Source organism: Schistocerca cancellata, chromosome 1 (genome assembly GCF_023864275.1).
Source record: "Schistocerca cancellata isolate TAMUIC-IGC-003103 chromosome 1, iqSchCanc2.1, whole genome shotgun sequence".
In the NCBI taxonomy this organism is placed as follows: Eukaryota; Metazoa; Arthropoda; class Insecta; order Orthoptera; family Acrididae; genus Schistocerca; species Schistocerca cancellata.
This window is the reverse complement of record NC_064626.1, coordinates 309,688,480-309,707,860: the sequence shown is the minus strand read 5'-3', so window position 1 is coordinate 309,707,860 and position 19,381 is coordinate 309,688,480. Positions and strand designations below refer to the sequence as shown.

At 43.3% G+C, this 19,381-nt stretch overlaps 1 protein-coding gene across 1 annotated transcript in view; it reads right to left on the bottom strand.

Moving 5' to 3' along the window:
* Positions 1-3,008: 3,008 nt before the first annotated feature.
* LOC126172727 (transferrin) overlaps positions 3,009-19,381 on the bottom strand; it is a 55,186-nt gene continuing 38,813 nt past the window's right edge. The window contains exons 11-15 of the mRNA XM_049920904.1: positions 16,041-16,235; positions 15,825-15,953; positions 7,530-7,660; positions 5,360-5,503; positions 3,009-3,400 (exon numbers count right to left, since the gene is read on the bottom strand). Of these exons, the coding sequence (XP_049776861.1) occupies positions 3,287-3,400; positions 5,360-5,503; positions 7,530-7,660; positions 15,825-15,953; positions 16,041-16,235 (713 nt within the window). The 3' untranslated portion in view covers positions 3,009-3,286. The remainder of the gene's footprint in view (positions 3,401-5,359; positions 5,504-7,529; positions 7,661-15,824; positions 15,954-16,040; positions 16,236-19,381) is intronic.

The following is a 19,381-nucleotide window of genomic DNA, read 5'->3' as shown; positions in this document are numbered from 1 at the left end:
AACGTCAGGTCAATGGTGGCCGAGCAACTGCCTCGTCACAATACGCCGGTCACTACTCTTGATGAACTGTGGTATCGTGTCGAAGCTGCATGGCCAGCTATACCTGTACACGCCATCCAAGCTCTGTTTGACTCAATGCCCAGGCGTATCAAGCCCGTTATTACGGCCAGAGGTGGTTGTTCTGGGTACTGATTTCTCAGGATCTATGCAGCCAAATTCCGTGAATATTTAATCACATGTCAGTTGTAATATAATATATTTGTCCATGGAATACCCGTTTATCATCTGCATTTCTTCTTGGTGTAGCAATTTTAATGGCCAGTAGTGTATATGTGTTGATAAAGATTCAAATTTCTTCTAAGACGGTCACATTTTATGCCTTTGTTAGCAAGATGAAGTATCTGAAGGTTCTGTTCTACAATGTTTGCAGATTGACCGTGTCGTGTGAGATTTGTGACAAAGCTGAATATTTTATGTTATTAAGGCAGAGTGCATCCATATGGTTTTTGAATCTTGTGAAGCTGCTGCCAGTCTTTCCAATGTACAAGCTTGTACGTGAGCTACAGAGTTTTTGTATGTCTGACTTCTGTTGTTGTTGTATAGTTCGGATACTGCAGATGATTTTATTTCGTATTTTGTTATTGGTGAAGAAGTTAACTCTCATGAGACATGTCTTAAACATGTTGGAAACTTGGTAAGAGATCTCCTCTAGGAAAGCTAGACTTAAAAATCCGGTTTTTATGTTTTTGGGTGGTTGTTTACCAACTCGTTGGTGTAATTTTGTTGCATGGCTTAGTTTATCCATTACTGCAGGCAACTGATTTTATAATATTTGATTCTTTATGCATTTCACTTGTATTCCACAGGATGTTAAGCATGTGACATCGATCTGAAGAAGCCTATTTATATTGGTGTGAATGGCAAGAAGAGTTATGAATGGCAATGTTGGTAGTTGTTGGCTTTCTGAAAATTTGAAAATTATGCTTTTCATTTTTATAGTGATTTTTAAGTCAGAATAGTGTCATCTGGTAGTGTGGTGTAATTTATTAAAGCCGGCCAGAGTAGCCGAGCGGTTCTAGGCGCTACAGTCTGGAACCGCGAGACCGCTACAGTCGCAGGTTCGAATCCTGCCTCGGGCATGGATGTTTGTGATGTCCTTAGATTAGTTAGGTTTAAGTAGTTCTAAGTTCTAGGAGACTGATGACCTCAGAAGTTAAGTCCCATATTGCTCAGAGCCATTTGAACCATTTGAACCATAATTTATTAAGTTCTTGTGCTAGTATTTCTGCCTCTTTCGCTGTTCCATTAAAAAGAATGACTCTCATCAACATAACATTTATAGCAAAGCAACTTAACTTTAAGATGGGTTTGAGATCTGAAAAAATGTTTGCAAGCTTGTTAATACTGTATATATGTCAGCTAAAAAGCCTGCAAGACTACTTCCCATTGTTGATCTATCTTCCTGAAGGTAAAACGTGTTCTTGGACAATAAGTAGTTGTGTGACAATATAAGTTCCAGGATCTCTATATACTCGTATATTTCTGCTCTTATAATTGTTTTGTGTTCTAGTACATTGTTTCTAATTATATATAATCTTACTTTGACAACTGTCTTGACTATGTCAAGAGATACAAATAGAAGTTATGGATGAGCTCATAACTGTTCTTGACAAAGAAATTATTTTGAAACTTAAATGCCTTATGGATAATGTCATTAAGGTCTGCAATGGTTTTGCAGCTTGGATTATAGTCTGAATTTACATTAGGATATATGGAACAGTTTGGTTTGATTATTTTAACCTGTGCTCTTACTTTTGATGCTGACAGGTTCATCCAGTATGCAACACTTCACTTCTGTTCGTATGAATGGGAAATTGCAGTTTTTCGGTAAGTTCTTAATTTCATCTTGGATTTGGGAGTTGGTCACATTCTGTTTCCTGTATGTTATTAGTTCTGAAGATTCCCGAGGTTTGTTAATATAACCCACCATAGATGACAGATGATTTGTTGCACTTGTTTCAAGTGTTAACAGGACTTCTAAATCTACTTCTTTTGAGTGGCCAAATTTGCCAAATAAATCTATATAATTTACAATTGTGTGTGCTTTGCACTAACATAAATTAGAAAATGAAACAATATATAAAAATGGGCTCTGTAAGACCAAGCCAAAACGTGTTTCCCATACACTAAAAGATGTAAGTTTCTCAGGTCTGTATATAAGTTCACTATTTTTATTTTCTAAGTTGCATTCATAGCCAAATCTCTGCGTGACAAGTTTCTTCAAAACAAAACGTTTATTTTCAAATCATTGCAAAAAGTAATATAAAAGAACGATTATGATCAGTTTCCTATATATAAATTTTGTATATGTGTTTGAAGTATAGGTGAGTGTAACCAAACTTAATTTCCTAGTGAATTCAGCCATATTTTAAGCATGACTTGTATTAGATGTAACACATTTCTTTCGGAAACAGTCGTTATCCTTATTTTAAAATTCTGAAATAGACCTATCATTCGGTCAACATTTACTTTGGTTGCCTAAATTATGTAAGTCACATCTGAAAGTTTACTCTCAGTGGTTTCCTATATAAGTCAGTGGACAGCTAGGCGTACCTGTCTGGAAAATGACAGCTTCACACATCACCCTGAGACATTGTGAACATTCATAGTTTCTTTTATGTATATATGCTTAATTCATCCAATATAGGTCAACATAACCATTTTGGTACCGCAGTCAGCATAGCGAAATATAACAAGTTAATGCAGTGGTTTACATACAAAAAATTAAGATATCTTTCTAAAGTAGAAAAAACTGTTGAATATTTTTTTGTTAGAGGGCGATCAAATTAGTTTGCTCGTGTTACAAGTAAGTCGTCCAGTGACAAGAAAAAAATTCTTTAGTTAGGATATTTACGGGAAGTGTCAAATCGTAAATGAAATTTGTAGTCTTTCACTGAAATTCTATAAGTGAGATGGTGAGAAGAGGATAACAAAAAACAACAGCAAGGTAGTGGTATCTATTGTTTATTAATACAAGCATGGTAGCACGAAACATTTATTTCCAGTTTGGTATGTTTATTCTAAGTCAGTGAGATCTGAAGCAATGAGAATTTCGCATAATGAGAAGGGATGACACGATTGTATTGGCGCTTGCGATGCGTTTCGATATCACAGATACAGAAATCAGACTTGTGTGCGATCACTATGCTAAAGAGGCGCACGCGACTAGCGCCGGCGCACGCAGACTGAAGGGGCTGAAGCTTCCCGTCGTGTCGACTTCAGGACTTCAGGACTTCTTGGCGGCTGTAGACTCGCAAGCCCGGGTGGTGGCCTGCACCTGCTCGTAGTCGCGCAGCGCCTGAGATTCTTCGTACACTGGTTTCAGGCCGGTTGCAGAGTCCTGGAAAGAGAGGGAGAACGTACTTCATTAGCGAAAGTAGTTCTCTGTGTTGCAGTGAAAACAATCGCACAAAGTGCACTTGCTAGTAAGAACTGAAATGTCTTTGTATGAAAAGAACAACTCGTGTACTCGCAGATAGTTTCCTCCTCCCCTCTCTCACAGACCTATTCCTACAACCAGGCACACTTCGACTGCTTATCCACCGCACTTTAACCAACACACTTGACATATCGCTCTCCCACACCCAAGGAGGCGGTATCAGAGAACATTCACTCCCTTTGATCCCTAACAACCGTTGGGACTCTCTCTGCCTGTTACCCACATCTTTCTTACTCACCTCATCCATTGAACCTTACAGTCTTCATTCCTGCTCGATCGCAATTCCTCCACAATCCACACAAACAACGCGCAATTCGATCGTGTAGCCATACACGCACAAATCAATATACACCTAATATCTACATCAAAATTTTTATTCCACAGTCTCCAGGAGCCCTCAGGATATTATCCTCGCTCGCCATCAAATAATGAATGTCAACGTTTTACCATATACTTCATAATTATTCGTACCAGAACATCATCCATTCAATCCTGTCCCCTACATATACTCTTCCATTTAAGGTCACCATTTGCATCAATCTTGATGTCAACAAAATTCTCACCTTTCCACATATCATGAGACAACGCACATCATAGTCTTATCACATTTCATCTTCACTAAATTTTGTGTTTTCTAACGAAAATGTACGCTGTCAGTGTGTATAATGTGTCTCTGAATTGTGGCAAGGTTATCCGCTACCAACCCACTCTTAACTGTGTGGGAAAAGTGTATGAAAAAACAATAAAGATGAAAAGAAACCCGTGGGCCCCAACGCCTTGCAACGTAAGTCGTGTTGTCACATTCGGTTTCTCAGAACACTGTAGATGTTACTCGTTGATTTTGGTTGTCCGTGCACCATCGATATCTTCTCTTAGAAACGGAGAACATATGCTCAAGCTATCACTGACGTAAATGTGCTGTGACTACCTACAAATTAATGAATGAAAATCTTAAACAATAAATGCTATGATTGCTCCGGGAATAGAACGCGGCATCTTAAGATGTTAATGAGCGAATTTCTTGCGCTGATTTTTAAGAGATCAAGAAAATATCCCTGTTTACATCTGTAAGCCACAGTTAAGTATAGACGGTACTTGGTCTTATGGGCAGTTGAGGAAGGTCCGATAGCCCATCATTGTTTCACTTGTGCTATTACGGGTAGAGGAAGAGTGAAAACGAGGCACCCATTCATCTCGGAGCAGGTGAAAATCCCTGACCCCGCCAGGAATCGAACCCAGACCCCACAGTCGGGAAGCGAGAACGCTACCGGAAGACGACGAGCGACGGACTAAAAAATATTTGTAAAAACCTTTCCTTGTTGTAACGCTTTTTGCATGAGTAATAGTCATTTCTGGTCGAAAGAAGTGTGCCAGTATGAGACGCAGGCTTTAGTTTAGGTTTAGGAAGACATTTCTCAGAATGTAATTTGGAGTACTGAATTGTATAAAAATGAACACCTTAAATACGAGAATCGAAGAGTTTGAGATGTGGTGGTATAGAAGGACGTTGAACATTAGGGGAGCTGATAAGAAATGAGGTGGTTCTCCACAGAATCTGAGAGTAGAGGAACGTGTGGAAAACACTGACAAGGAGAAGGAACAATATGATTGAACATGTGGTAAGACGTCAAGGAACAGCTTCCATGCTACTACAGGGAGCTTTGGATGAAAAAAAACACTGTTTGCGTAGACAGACACTGGAATTTTCCAACAAACAATTGCTGCTCTGAGATGAAGAACGCGTAAGATGTCGAGTCAGCGAATATTATTCTATGTTTACAATTTACGAAGTTGTTATTTATTCATCATGTGAATTAAAATTGCGTGTTATTGCAACGGAGATCGCATGGGCGCACTTACCTTGAAGAGCAGGTCGTGCTTGCCTTCGTACGGGCCGAAGAGGCGGAAGAGTTCCGGCTTGCTGGAGTAGAGGTTGGCGGCGGCCAGCAGCGCCTGTCGGATGGCCTCCAGCTGGTGCTCGGTCTTCGTCTTACTGGTCACCACCTGCGGGACAGAACAGGGGAGCGTCTGGAAAACAGCGTGCCTCATAGCCGACAGCTGGGCGTGACGCATCACGTCGAGGTCCTACATCAACATCTGGATTCATCCAGGTACCTGATGGCGTAGGACGTGAAAAATGGGGCGTAAGAAATATCGGATGCTGCAATCATTTCTCATCTTTCAAGTTAGAATCGTGAAGAATGCGTGGGAAAAACGACTAGATAAGAACACGTATGAGCTCTTATTTCATGGTCATTTAGGCAAATGTACTGGGAGGAAATAACATAAAAAATCGTAACAAAAACGAAATCAGGACCTGTCAATTTTATTTAATCACCTAAGACCGGTTTCAAACTTCACTGAAGCTACGTTCAAATTGTAACAAACCTAATTCCGTGCAGAGACGTTATTAACGTCGTTCTCTATACGAATGTTTGTCACCAGTTAAAAATGACCTCATCGAGGGCTTGAAAAGGTCGTGATTGAAAATTCATTTGAAAACTGGAGCTATTCTTAATAATTCTTTTACAATAACAGAACAAATACTTAAAAGTTATTTTAAGGAAATTACATACAATCATATTTACACCAATGATGAACGATTATTAAATATAAATGAGAGCAAAAGATTATGCAGGTTAGGCAGCAAATTTCTGTAAAATAATAATAATCCCCCTAGTGTTTAGCACGATAAAACATGGACGTTATATATATGATCTTTGCAACAAATGCTCGAAAGTAACGTGCTCCTAAAGTAGCATCAACGTCTCGGACTTATTTTATGAGCTTAACATGATGTCATAGGAGCAACGACGTTGTTGTTGTTGTTGTTGTTGTTGTTGTTGTTGTTGTCTTCAGTCCTGAGACTGGTTTGATGCAGCTCTCCATGCTACTCTATCCTGTGCAAGCTCCTTTATCTCCCAGTACCTACTGCAACCTACATCCTTCTGTATCTGTTTAGTGTATTCATCTCTTGGTCTCCCTCTACGATTTTTACCCTCCACGCTGCCCTCCAATGCTAAATTTGTGATCCCTTGATGCCTCAGAACATGTCCCACCAACCGATCCCTTCTTCTACTCAAGTTGTGCCACGAACTTCTCTTCTGCCCCATCCTATTCAATACCTCCTCATTAGTTACATGATCTACCCACCTAATCTTCAACATTCTTCTGTAGCACCACATTTCGAAAGCTTCTATTCTCTTCTTCTCCAAACTATTTATCGTCCATGTTTCACTTCCAAACATGGCTACACTCCATACAAATACTTTCAGAAACGACTTCCAGACACATAAATCTATACTGACATAATTTACAACTAAAAAATCATCCATTAAGTAAGTTATAATGCGCCTAGTATATCTACAGATATGACTTGTTCCTACATGAAAATCACAAGTGTCACTAATGTATGTAGTGTATGATACTTCCGTTTTTAGATACTTGAAAATGACCTAACGCTGAAATTGTTCACACGTACACGAAATAAAGAGAATGGCAACTGAAGGCATCAAGAAGTCTTTAAAAAAATATATCGCAGCTGCGGACCCTATCGCATTGAAAATTACAGAGAAAGTGATTAGACAATAATGTACCATATTTGTCTTTCAAGTCGCTAGGCGGCGTTTGAAGGGAAGTTATTTATAATCTGTCCGCTTATATTTGACTTATAATGGCAGAATGTACTGTCAAAAAGTAACATAATAATTTATTCATATTTGCCATGTTCTTCGTACAGAGCACCAGCGAGCACAATAAAATGTCACTACTGAGGTTATCGATCAGTTCTCGCATGTATTATTGACTAAACCAGTTTCGACGGTTATGGTTTCTCAGTCGCCCGTATAGGTTCTTGACCGTTGACTGTGTCAGTACGTAGTAGCAGAGTGCACCTCCGAAGGTCTCCTACTCGAGTTGTCACTGACTCCGTCGAAAACAGTTCGTCAATAAACGACATACGAGAGCACCGACTCATAACCTCTGTAGTCGTGGCGTAATGAGGGGTGAAGCAGCAGAGCGTCGCACTCACCAGGTGTCCCGGGACCGCAGCCAGGTTGCAGGACTCGAACTGGTCCAGAGGCTTCCTGCCGCCGTCGGGGCACAGCAGCTCGTAGTCGGCGGACTTGAGGTCGCGGGCCCACGCCTCCGAGTTGTGTCCGTCTGCAACACGTGGCGCGTCGTCATGCGGAGCCTTACTACTGGTGCAAGCAAGGGGCTATTTGATACAAATACCTAGCTCCAGACTGATACACTACTGGCTATTAAAATCGCTACTCGAAAAAGAAATGTAGATGATAAACGGGTATTCATTGGACAAATATATTATACTAGAACTGTCATGTGATTACAGTTTCACGCAATTTGGGTGCATAGAACCTGAGAAATCAGTACCCAGAACAATCACCTCTGGCCTTAATAACAGCCTTGATACGCCTGGGCATTGAGTCAAACAGAGCTTGGATGGCGTGTACAGGTACAGCTGCCCATGCAGCTTTAACACCATACCACAGTTCATCAAGAGTAGTGACTGACGTATTGTGACGAGCCAGTTCCTCGGCCACCATTGAATAGACGTTTGCAATTGGTGAGAGGTCTGGAGAATGTGCTGGCCAGGGCAGCAGTCGAACATTTTCTGTATCCAGAAAGGCCCCGTACAGGACCTGCAACATGCGGTCGTGCATTATCCTGCTGAAATGTAGGGTTTCGCAGGAATCGAATGAAGGGTAGAGCCACGGGTCGTAACACATCTGGAATGTAGCGTGCACTGTTCAAAGAGCCGTCAGTGCGAACAAGAGGTGACCGAGGCGTGTAACCAATGGCACCCCATACCATCACGCCGGGTGATACGCCAGTATGGCTATGACGAATACACGCTTCCAATGTGCGTTCACCGCGAAGTCGCCAAACACGGATGCGACCATCATGATGCTGTAAACAGAACCTCGGTTCATCCGAAAAATTACGTTTTGCCATTCGTGCACCCAGGTTTGTCGTTGAGTACACCATCGCAGGCGCTCCTGTCTGTGATGTAGCGTCAACGGTAACGGCAGCCATGATCTCCGAGCTGATAGTCCATGCTGCTGCAAACGTCGTCGGACTGTTCGTGCAGATGGTTGTTCTCTTGCAAACGTCCCCATCCGTTGACTCGGGGATCGAGACGTGGCTGCACGATCCGTTACAGCCAAGCGGATAAGATGCCTGTCACCTCGACTGCTAGTGATACGAGGCCGTTGGGATCCACACGGCGTTCCGTATTACCCTCCTGAACCCACCGATTCCATATTCTGCTAACAGTCATTGGATCTCGACCAACGCGAGCAGCAATGTCGCGATACGACAAACCGCAATTGCGATAGGCTACAATCCGATCTTTATCAAAGTCGGAAACGTGATGGTACTCATTTCTCCTCCTTACACGAGGCATCACAACAACGTTTCACCAGGCAACGCCTGTCAAGTTCTGTTTGTGCATGAGAAATCGGTTGGAAACTTTCCTCATGTCAGGACGTTGTAGGTGTTGCCACCGGCGCCAACCGTGTGTGAATGCTCTGAAAAGCTAATAATTTTCGTATCACAGAATCTTCTTCCTGTCGGTTAAATTTCGCGTCTGTAGCACGTCATCTTCGTGGTGTACCAATATTAATGGCCAGTAGTGTACTCGCGTTATAGCAAAGAAAGAAGAACGATTAGTGCTGAGTGCGACATTTGTTGACCAGATTGTGGGCCAAAATCAACCGTCACATTATACTGAGCGTCATACTGGAATACCTTGATCGAACACTATCAAACGGATATTGTTCTTCTATGCTTATGGGATAAATTGAATAAAATTTCAATATTATTCGAGCTTATTTTCAGTACAGAAAATGGCCATTCCTCATTGTGATGAATGGTGTGTGTACGTGATGGCTATTGGGTGATCGTAGCGTTACTGTAACTTTTCATTCTGTGGTCTTTAGCGATGAGTCTCGCTTCTGTTTGTGGCGGTCGGATCGACACCATCGTATCTAGATGACCTGGTGAAAGGTTACACAAAGAGTTTGAGAAAATGTTAGCAAGATATGGCAACATGAGTGACTCCATAACTGTTGCAGGCTAAATGCTCGCCAGTATGTGGCAAGAATGGTAAATCCTGTTCCCATATTTTTCATGTCCGGGTTACCAAATGGTATACTGCCCGCCCGGCTAGCCGTGCGGTCCAACGCTCTGTTTCCCGAGCGGGAAGGCTTGCCGGCGGATTAGTGTCGAGGTCCGGTGTGCCGGCCGGCCTGTGAATGGTTTTTAAGGCGGTTTTCTATCTGCCTCGACGAATGCGGGCTGGTTCCCCTTATTCCGCCTCAGTTCCACTATGTCGGCTGTTGCTGAGAAAACACTGTCTCCACATACGCGTACACCATAATTACTCTACCACGCAAACATTTGGGGTATGAGACGTTCCCGGAGGGAGGGGGTGGCTTGTTGTGGGATTGTGAATCACTGAGGCCGACGGCGGGTACAAAGCCTCTCCGTCGTTTCTAGATCCCCAGTTCAATACAAACAATACACACATGGCATATTCCAGCAAAACAGTGCAAGACACCATAACTCAAACGCCTTGAGACATATATGGATCACTTAATGTATACTTTCATGCTGGTCCTACCTAGCAATCTTCGTGAATCGACAAGCCATGTGCTTGAGACATGGCAACAAATTCCTCAAGACTACATTCAGGGGTCTTTCCTTTCAGGCCACAACAAGCACAAGAGTTTATTCGCACCTATCGGTCACACCTAATGCTGAAGTTGACGATGGATAACAGTTCCGAATGTAATGAAAATTTGATCATTTAATAACTTCTATGCGATGAGCATCCGCATAAAATTTAATAAATGTTGGACTGGTGCTTCGCGGTGTAACACTCTTTTCGTCAGTGTACTTGTGTAAAACATGTTTTAAAATAGTTGTTGACAGTACTGAATTCGGTCTCAACTGAAGTAAGAGACTATATTACGATTTGTTCAAAAACATAAAATTACACTTGTGCAAAAGCACACTGTAAAGAAACTAATAACATATGTGCATTTTTAAGGTGCTGAATCTAACTTTTTGTTTATTTTCCTGGTCGGAGATCGCTTTTACAATATGGCTGTTGGCAAGATATTTATGAATTTACCGGACAGCGCGCTTTACGCTGATTAGATAAAGCTGATATAGTAAGAATGTATGTCAGATACGAACTGCGAAATTTCTTCAGAAATCTGGAGCATTTAAAAGCAATGTAGTTGCGGACAAAATCACCGAACGCTCGTTGTCCTGAATTCACAGTAGTGTTCTCACGTTCGTCTGGTGGGTGTATACAAGTATACAGAGAAAGTTCTCTCCACTAAGCTTGCTCCATTGCAGTGTTTTTCGCATCAACTCAACGCAGCTAATCACGCACAAGAGAGAGTGCGCCCTCCCACGCAGTGCTTCACGCAGGAGCCACTCTGAGTGGCAGATGCTTGTTTACGTACAGGTCAATAGCACATGCCTCCAGCGCTATGCATAAGAAAGTTAGTGGGCCACGATATCTCATAATCAACAAGCACTAGGGCTGAGTGCATCAGAAGAACGCCTCATGTTTGCCGATCGCGGTACGTGATATCTCACAAGAAGTTATTGGCGATATAACGTTTTATATAAATGACAAATTTTAAGACCTATGATCTTGTACAGAAGAATATAGACGCGACGGAGTAAATCATATACAAGTAATGTGGTATAAGTTTTAAGTATTCCACATTTTTCTACAATAAGAACAGCATAACGAGAACCAGCGCATGATGAAAGCATCTCTAACTGCAATCTGTTCCAAACCTTTATTTCGTGATTTCAGTTTTCTAATTCATACGACGCAGCAATTTTCAGACTGAAAGTGGTAATCATTTTGGCTTAAACCTGAAGAATTCATTGAACGCATTACAATAGCTTTTGCTTGTTAAATTATTCAATACACCTTATTCGTCTCCTCCGATTTCACCGAACTAGTAACGTTGTATATGTAAGACGACAATTTCACTTTCGGTCTTATTTACGTTTGAGTTACTAGATCATTTAGTGTACACTATGTGATCAAAAGTATCCTGACACTCCGAAAAAGATAAGTTTTTCATATTAGGTGCAATGTGCTGCCACCTACTGCCAGGTACTCCATATCAGCGACCTCAGTAGTCATTAGACATCGTGAGAAAGCAGAATGGGGCGCTCCGTGGAACTCAAGGACTTCCAGTGTGGTCAGATGATTGGGTGTCACTTGTGTCGTACGTCTGCACGCGAGATTTCCACACTTCGATACATCCCTAGGTCCACTGTTTCCGATGTGGTAGTGAAGTGGAAACGTGAAGCGACATGTACAGCACAAAAGCGTACAGGCCGGCCAAGTCTGTTGACTGACACAGACCGCTGACAGTTGAATAGGGTCGTAAGTGCAATAGGCAGACGTCTATCCAGACCATCACACAGGAATTCCAAACTGCATCAGGATCCACTGCAAGTACTATGACAGTTAGGCAGGACGTGAGAAAATTAGGATTTCATGGTCGAGCGGCAGCTCATAAGCCACACATCACGCCGGTAAATGCCAAACGACGCCTCGCTTTGTATAAGGAGAGTAAACATTGGACGATTGAACAGTAGAAAAACGTTGTGTGGAGTGACGTATCACGGTATACAAGGTGGCGATCCGATGGCAGGGTGTGGGTATGGCGAATGCCCGATGAACGTCATCTGCCAGCGTGTGTAGTACCAACAGTAGAATTCGGAGGCGGTGGGGTTATGGTGTAGTCGTGTTTTTCATGGAGGGGGCTTGCACCCTTCTTGTTTTGCGCGGCACTATCACAGCCCAGGCCTACATTGATGTTTTAAGCACGTTCTTGCTTCCCACTGTTGAAGAGCAATTCGGGGATGGCGATTGCATCTTTCAACACGATCGAGCACCTGTTGATAATGCACGGTCTGTGGCCGAGTGGTTAGACGACAATAACATCCCTGTAATGGTCTGGCCTGCACAGAGTCCTGACCTGAATCCCACAGAACTCCTTTGGGATGTTTTGAAACGCCGACTTCGTTCCAGGCCTCACCGACCAACATCGATACCTCTCCTCAGTGCAGCACTCCGTGAAGAATGGGCTGCCATTCCTCAAGAAACTTTCTGCACCTGATTGAATGTATGCCTGCGAGAGTGGAAGCTGTCATCAAGGCTAAGGGTGGGCCAACACCATAATGAATTCCAGCATTACCGATGGAAGGCGCCACGAACTAGTAAATCATTTTCGGCCAGGTGTCAGGATACTTTTGATCAGATAGTGCAAATTTTGCATTATATTTTTATTTGGGGCTAGATTTATGTTCGCAGTCAACGGTGAAAGAGATATTCTTTTCTTATTCCAAACCTAAATGTGGTGAGTATAGAAAAAATATGGAACCACTCAACTAAATGACGACACTACATAGCACAAAAACCATTACAAGGTTGCTTTCATGTATAGGTATCGATTACTCTTTCTTGCTGCAACATAAGGTCCACAGTTCTCGATTTCAGTAAGGTACCACTAACTTTAAAAAGTCAATCTCAGTAACCATAACAAGTGTTCGGTAGCATAATGGAGACACGTCAACAAATGTTTACTTCAACCTGTAATCAGTGAGATTTCGACTTATGCAGATGGCTGACACAGACAGTGAAACTTGACAGTTTCATGTGTGCGAGACTTTCGTCTAACTTCTGGCGAGTCCTTCTAAAATCAACTACAAAGAAATGCTAGCAGAAGTTGGGACGAACTAGAACTCTGTGTAATATTAATGAACTGCTCATAACGTTATTATGTCTTTTGAATCGAGAGATAAGAACACATTTAAAGAAAGCCTCGATCAGGTCCATAGGACCGCGCGTGTCAACATACCGTTGTGTCATCCTTTACCATGTGGTCTCATTCGGATGCGGTACAGAGGGACATGGGCCCAGCACATGTCTCTCCCGCCACTGTACTCTTGCTAAACATTGAAACTGCTACTTTTCGTTCGAGTAGCTCCTCGGTTGTCATGCAGCCGGCATAACAAGTTCCGGGTAACCACCGGATGTGGATTACAGCCCACTACGGATTCACAGTGTTTTAAAACAATAGAAAGTACTGCATTCGAAGGGACATCATATTTATTCACAAAATTTACACTAGCGCACTGCTCACCAGAGACGGTAACTCGAGGGAATCTTCGACATTTTCTTTCGTTTCTCCCGGATGGACCTAAAGATAGAGCAATTACGTCAACTTTTTATGACAGGGAAGATAAAAGTGGCCTGTAGCGGAGGCGAAAATATTTACGAGGGTACAGTTAGCCCAACGAGCAGAGCGCTCTGCGCACCGGCGGTAAACACTGTAGCCCATCCGAGCTCCAGGCAGCACGTGTATCGACCACCAGCCTCCAGCCAGGTCCAGCCACAACACCTGAGGACTCACCTTGTAGGTTTGATTAATGACAACATATGAATAATATGTAGTTTAGAAACTGACATCGTTCTCCTGTCCTTCTCATTGCAGTCAATACTGGCATATAAAGGCAAAGTCCTGTCGGCATACTGGTCATTAAGAATGACCTATCAGTTGCGACCAGTCAGTCAATGCTTTTAGTGGCATGGTGCATCAGGGATAATGAGATTATCCATTTTGCATGCCGAAGCCATAGATGGAGCTGTACTTTTAGTACCAGTAATTGAACTACACGGCAAAGGAAAAAAAGGAATGGAGTCTGACCTAACGCTCAGAAAAAAGCATGAAGAGAAATACAGATTCAATTTGAAATATCAGGCGTTGTTTCATGTAAGTGAGGGATATCCAGATTATGGATAAAAACCCTCTTACATATGTACTTTTTCTGAGTCACAAAGAAAAAATTTCTACCATGCACGATATGTTATGTTATGTGGACCCTCCCCCCCCCCCCCCCCCCCCCCCAGGGAACGTCTCACACCAGACGAGTGTAACCCCTATGTCTGCGTGATAGAGTAATGGAGGTGTACGCGTACCTGGAGAACTTGTTTGCGCAGCAATCGCCGAAATAGTGTAACTGAGGCGGAATAAGGAGAACCAGCCCGCATTTGCCGAGGCAGATGGAAAACCGCCTAAAAACCATCCACAGGCTGGCCGTCTCGCCGGACCTCGACACAAAACCGCCGGTGCTCCTTCCCGCTCGAAAAACCTTACACGTACTATATGCTGTTGACATAGCGCATTCCACCCCACTGTGGAATAATATTGTCATATGATGCAAGTCTTTAGACTAATCAGTCCTTCATTGCTTGTTTGGCAATATCAAAGCCTATTTACTCGAGTGGTTCGTCAGTTGCTTTCACAAATCGGATTGACCACTTCCCAGGCCTACCCATGAAAGGAATGTATGCTGTCACCTGGAATCGAGTTCCGTGTATAGGGCAGTATTCACTTCGCAGAGCGCTTGTCGAAGAGTTCAAATGGTTCAGTTGGCTCTGAGAACTATAGGACTTAACTTCTAAGGTCATCAGTCCCCTAGAACTTAGAACTACTTAAACCTAAATAACCTGAGGACATTTTCTCGTGTGGTTCTTCAATCAGCTGCAAATTAGCTTTTGCAGAGCGTAGCTCCATTCAGTTCAAACAAGTACTGCACGTCACGCGATGCTTGTGACGCTCGAAGTCGGCGGGAAACGTCGACTTGTTTCTCAGTGCAAACGAAATGTTTGTGTGATGGAATTTTACGCAATCGTCGATAGCGTGAAGCAAAATAATCTAGTTCGATGTCCAGTTTAACTACATGTATTAACAGGGGTAACAAAATACGAAGAATAACAAATAATTATGCAGAAATTCAGCAGCAATGCTGCTTGGAGGCAGGAGAATAGGATGCACGTTGCAGGCAGTCACATGAGAGGAGGCAAGTTGGGCAAGAAAGACGTGGCTCGCAAGTGTTTAACGACCTGACAAGTGGAAGAGGACACTCGAACTGGCCTTTTAATGCGAACGAGTAGAAAAATATATTACATATTAACGCGTTTTGGCTATGGGAAAAATGACAGGGTAATTTGCGAACACGTCCGAAAATGATTCGGACTGTATTAGTTCTGTGCCTACATGGCTTCGTCTCGATCATTCTCTGACACAGTCGATAATAACAACAGGATGACTGATTATAGCACTAAAGTAATTTGAATTAGTTATATCGAAAGGCCACATATAATACCTCTTTCAAATTTTTAGTCTATATCGAGAAGCAAATCGACGTTTTCCGTTGTAACCGGAGTGCAATAGTGCTAGCGCTGCGAGAATCTTACCGGTGTTGTTGAAGACTGTGGAATGCTTCACAAAGGCGACGTCTCCAGCGCCGGCTGCCAGGCAGCGGAAGGCCCCAGTATAGCCAAAGTAGTCCTCGCCGACGTCAGGGTAGCACTTGGTAGAAACATCTACAAGCAAAATAACCGTTGTGACACACGGGAGAGGTTGTCACAGTCGCAGTGGTAGCAGTGTGGCGCAGCGGGGCTGGCACGTACCGTTCTTGGCGGCGTTGCCGACGCAGAGGTCGCAGAGCTTGCTGGGGTTCTGGCCGGTCGGGTTGTTGTCGGAGATCAGGGCGCCGGGCGCGCAGCTGCCACCCGAGAAGAAGTCGGAGACGGCCTTGGCCGCCGGGCACGCGTTGCGCTGCACCAGACCCAGCCGCAGCAGCGTGTAGAGCGGCACCACCCAGCCTGCACAGCAACACCCACCACAGGTTAGCAGTAACAGGGCGGGCTCCTTAATAACCGGCAAGATGCTCCTCTTTTCCGTTTCAGTCACCAGTCTTCCTAGTGATCAGATGATGTCCATCTCTCCGTCCCATATCCTACTGTCCTATCTGTCTATCAACTCAGCTTAGTCGTTAATGACCACTCTCCAAAAGCACAGAGACCAAATGTTTCTAAAACTGAGGTAAGCCTGTTCCACCTCTCTAATCGCCTTTCAGCAGCAAATATCAGTCCACAGTTCGGCCCTCTTGGCACAGTCAGATACAACGAAAGCCCAGAATACCTGGGAGTCACTCTGGACAGAAATTAAACATACAAAAAACACCTTTCCAACTTGGCCAAGAAGATACAAACACGACTGAACCTTGTGATAAAGCTGGCAGGCAGTACATAGGGAGCAACCGCATCAGTCCTCCGAGGAGCATCCCTTGTACTGATATACTCTGCAGCAGAATACTGTGCACCAGTTTGGCTCCGAAGCGCCCACGTAGTGAAAGTAGATGCCCAACTGAACTCAGTTATGAGAGTAATTAGTGGTACAGTCCGGCCTACACCTACTCGCTGGCTACCAGTGCGTTCAAACATCTGTCCACCAGACCTCCGTCGAAACGCTGCTCTTTATAACCTCTGTCAGCAAGTTTCTGAAAACAACTCGATCCCTCTTCATGACGATTTGCTATCACTGCCCAGGAAACGCCTCAAATCTAGAAGACCAGCACATGAAATGGGAATCCAAATGCTATCCGCAGGATTCGACCAGGACGCAGAGTGGAAACGTGAGTGGCAAGCTACAAGAACCCGAAACTACGAACTTGTAGACAATCCAACAGTTCCAGTTTCAGGCTTCCACCAACCAAGGGAGGTGTGGGTGCAGTTAAGCAGATATCGGAGAGGGTAGGTGCAAATACAACATGCACAAGTGGGGCTTTTCAAGTGACAGTGTTTGTGACTGTGGTGACACCCAAACAATGAGCCACATTGTGAATGACTGTCCAATCAAACGCTTCCCTGGTGGCATTGTGAAGCTCCATCAAGCATCCCACGAGGCACTCCGCTGGATCGAGTCCATCAACATCCGAGTGTAGTCTGAGCCGTTTTAAAACTCGTGTAGTACATATAATTTCACATGTTCATTTATATATATATTTCTTTATTTTGCTGAATGTGTATTACTGTAATTGATGCATACGATAATAATAATAATAAAAGCACAGTAGAATCTTTAAAGAAACGCAGTGAACAGTCGATAAAACCGGATGGTTATAATTAAAGTCCAACTACTCGCAGAGGTCCAGTGTCAGCTGTAATCATCGTATAGCAGCGAAACTTGGTAGCTATACTAATGCGTTAATGCGGAACCGATTTACGCTGGATAAAAAAATTAGTTACAATTTTGGGCACTAGGTTCAAATCTGGAGATGTACACTGCTTATATGACGGTATAACATCCATGCAGTCATTTGACAAGCCATAAGTGGGCAAACAGTACGGCTATCGAGAACAGAGACCGTGCACTCTTGGTGAAACTGTTTTATGTGAACTGCAGCAATTACTACAGTGCTAAGAAGAGGCTCGACTTCATTAAATGGTTTAAAGAAGATGATAATGAAATTCTCCGATCCGTATGTGGCATACACCAAACCAGTGCTTAACAGTATTGGTTAGAAACACTCTTGGTTGCAGTTTTAGTTTTTTATTTTTCAACGATGCGTTTCACCTTATTTAGGCATCTTCAGGTTATCTTTGCTAGACGGACGCGAGAGGCACCAAGATCTGCATTACGCGTTCCCGTTCACAGGAGCGAGGAACAGAGTAAGATGGGGGCACAGGTAGTAAGCATAATGCAAGCATAAGCATCATGATTACTACCTGAGCCCCCATCTGACTCTGTTACTCGCTCCTGTGAACGGGAACGCGTTATGCAGATCTTGGTGCCTCTCGCGTCCTTCTAGAAAAGATGACCTGAAGATGCCTAAATAAGGCGAAACGCGTCGTTGAAAAATAAAAAAAACTAAAACTGCAACCAAGACTGTTTTTATACAATAATGATAATGAAATTCGAAAACAGTGGTAAGCTTGGTGTGGCACGTGCACGAGTAAGGGGTCCTATCCAGATGGAAGTTATTGACGATGTTGCTGTTGCTATAAATGACCATGCAGCACGTGTGCTAGTGCTCGAACAATGTCACGAGAATTGTACATCCCATGGTTAACAGTGCGGAAAGCTTTTCGGTTTATTTTACGCTGGTACTTGTACAAGATCCAGACGGTGTAGCAACTGAAACCTCGTGATCCGCAGCAACGTTCTGAATTTGCTCTCCGGTTTCTGGCATGGATCGAAGTTGATGACATATGGTCACGCAATATTCTATGGACTGACGAGGCACATTTTACACTGCACGGTGCAGTGAAAACGCAGAACTGCCGAATATCGGTGTATTTTTAAACAGCATGTTGTGCTTGAAGATTCATGCACTTGCCGTATGTGTCTCTATGGTATCCATTCACAAGCACATTTATTCTCGGTCCGTTCTTCTTTGAAAGGAATGCGCCCAGAGAGCTTGTCAGATGTACCGTGACGCCTGCAAGTTATCGAGACCTCCTTGTAGAACATGTGATTCCTACTTTCGAAGAGCGTAGCTGTGTGGAAACCAAGTTGGGGCGACACCTAATGTCGCTCACCGAGTGAAAGATCTGCTTAATGCAGACTGCTAAGAACGGTTATCTCCAGAAGCTTTCCAAATGCATGGCCGGCAAGAGCACCTGCTGTGGAGCCATGTGACTTTCGGGTATGGGGATATATAAAACAACGCGTTTACTATGGACACGTTCGGTCTCTACCTGAACTGAAGGCTAGCATACTCACACGGGACACTTTGCTCAGATTTCACCGGAATTGCTGAGAGCAACTTTGATCGCGTCATTTTATGGATGCAGCATCTCGTCGACGTCCCCGACTTTCATACAGTCTTATAAGTGGTGGTTAATAATAAAACAAACATTATGCCTTTCTCAATTGTTTGCTCTTTATCTGTCCGCGTCCCGTTTCTAATTCATTAAAAATGGAATTATTTCTATAGGTCTTTCTTTCATCAAGTGGCCAAAATTCA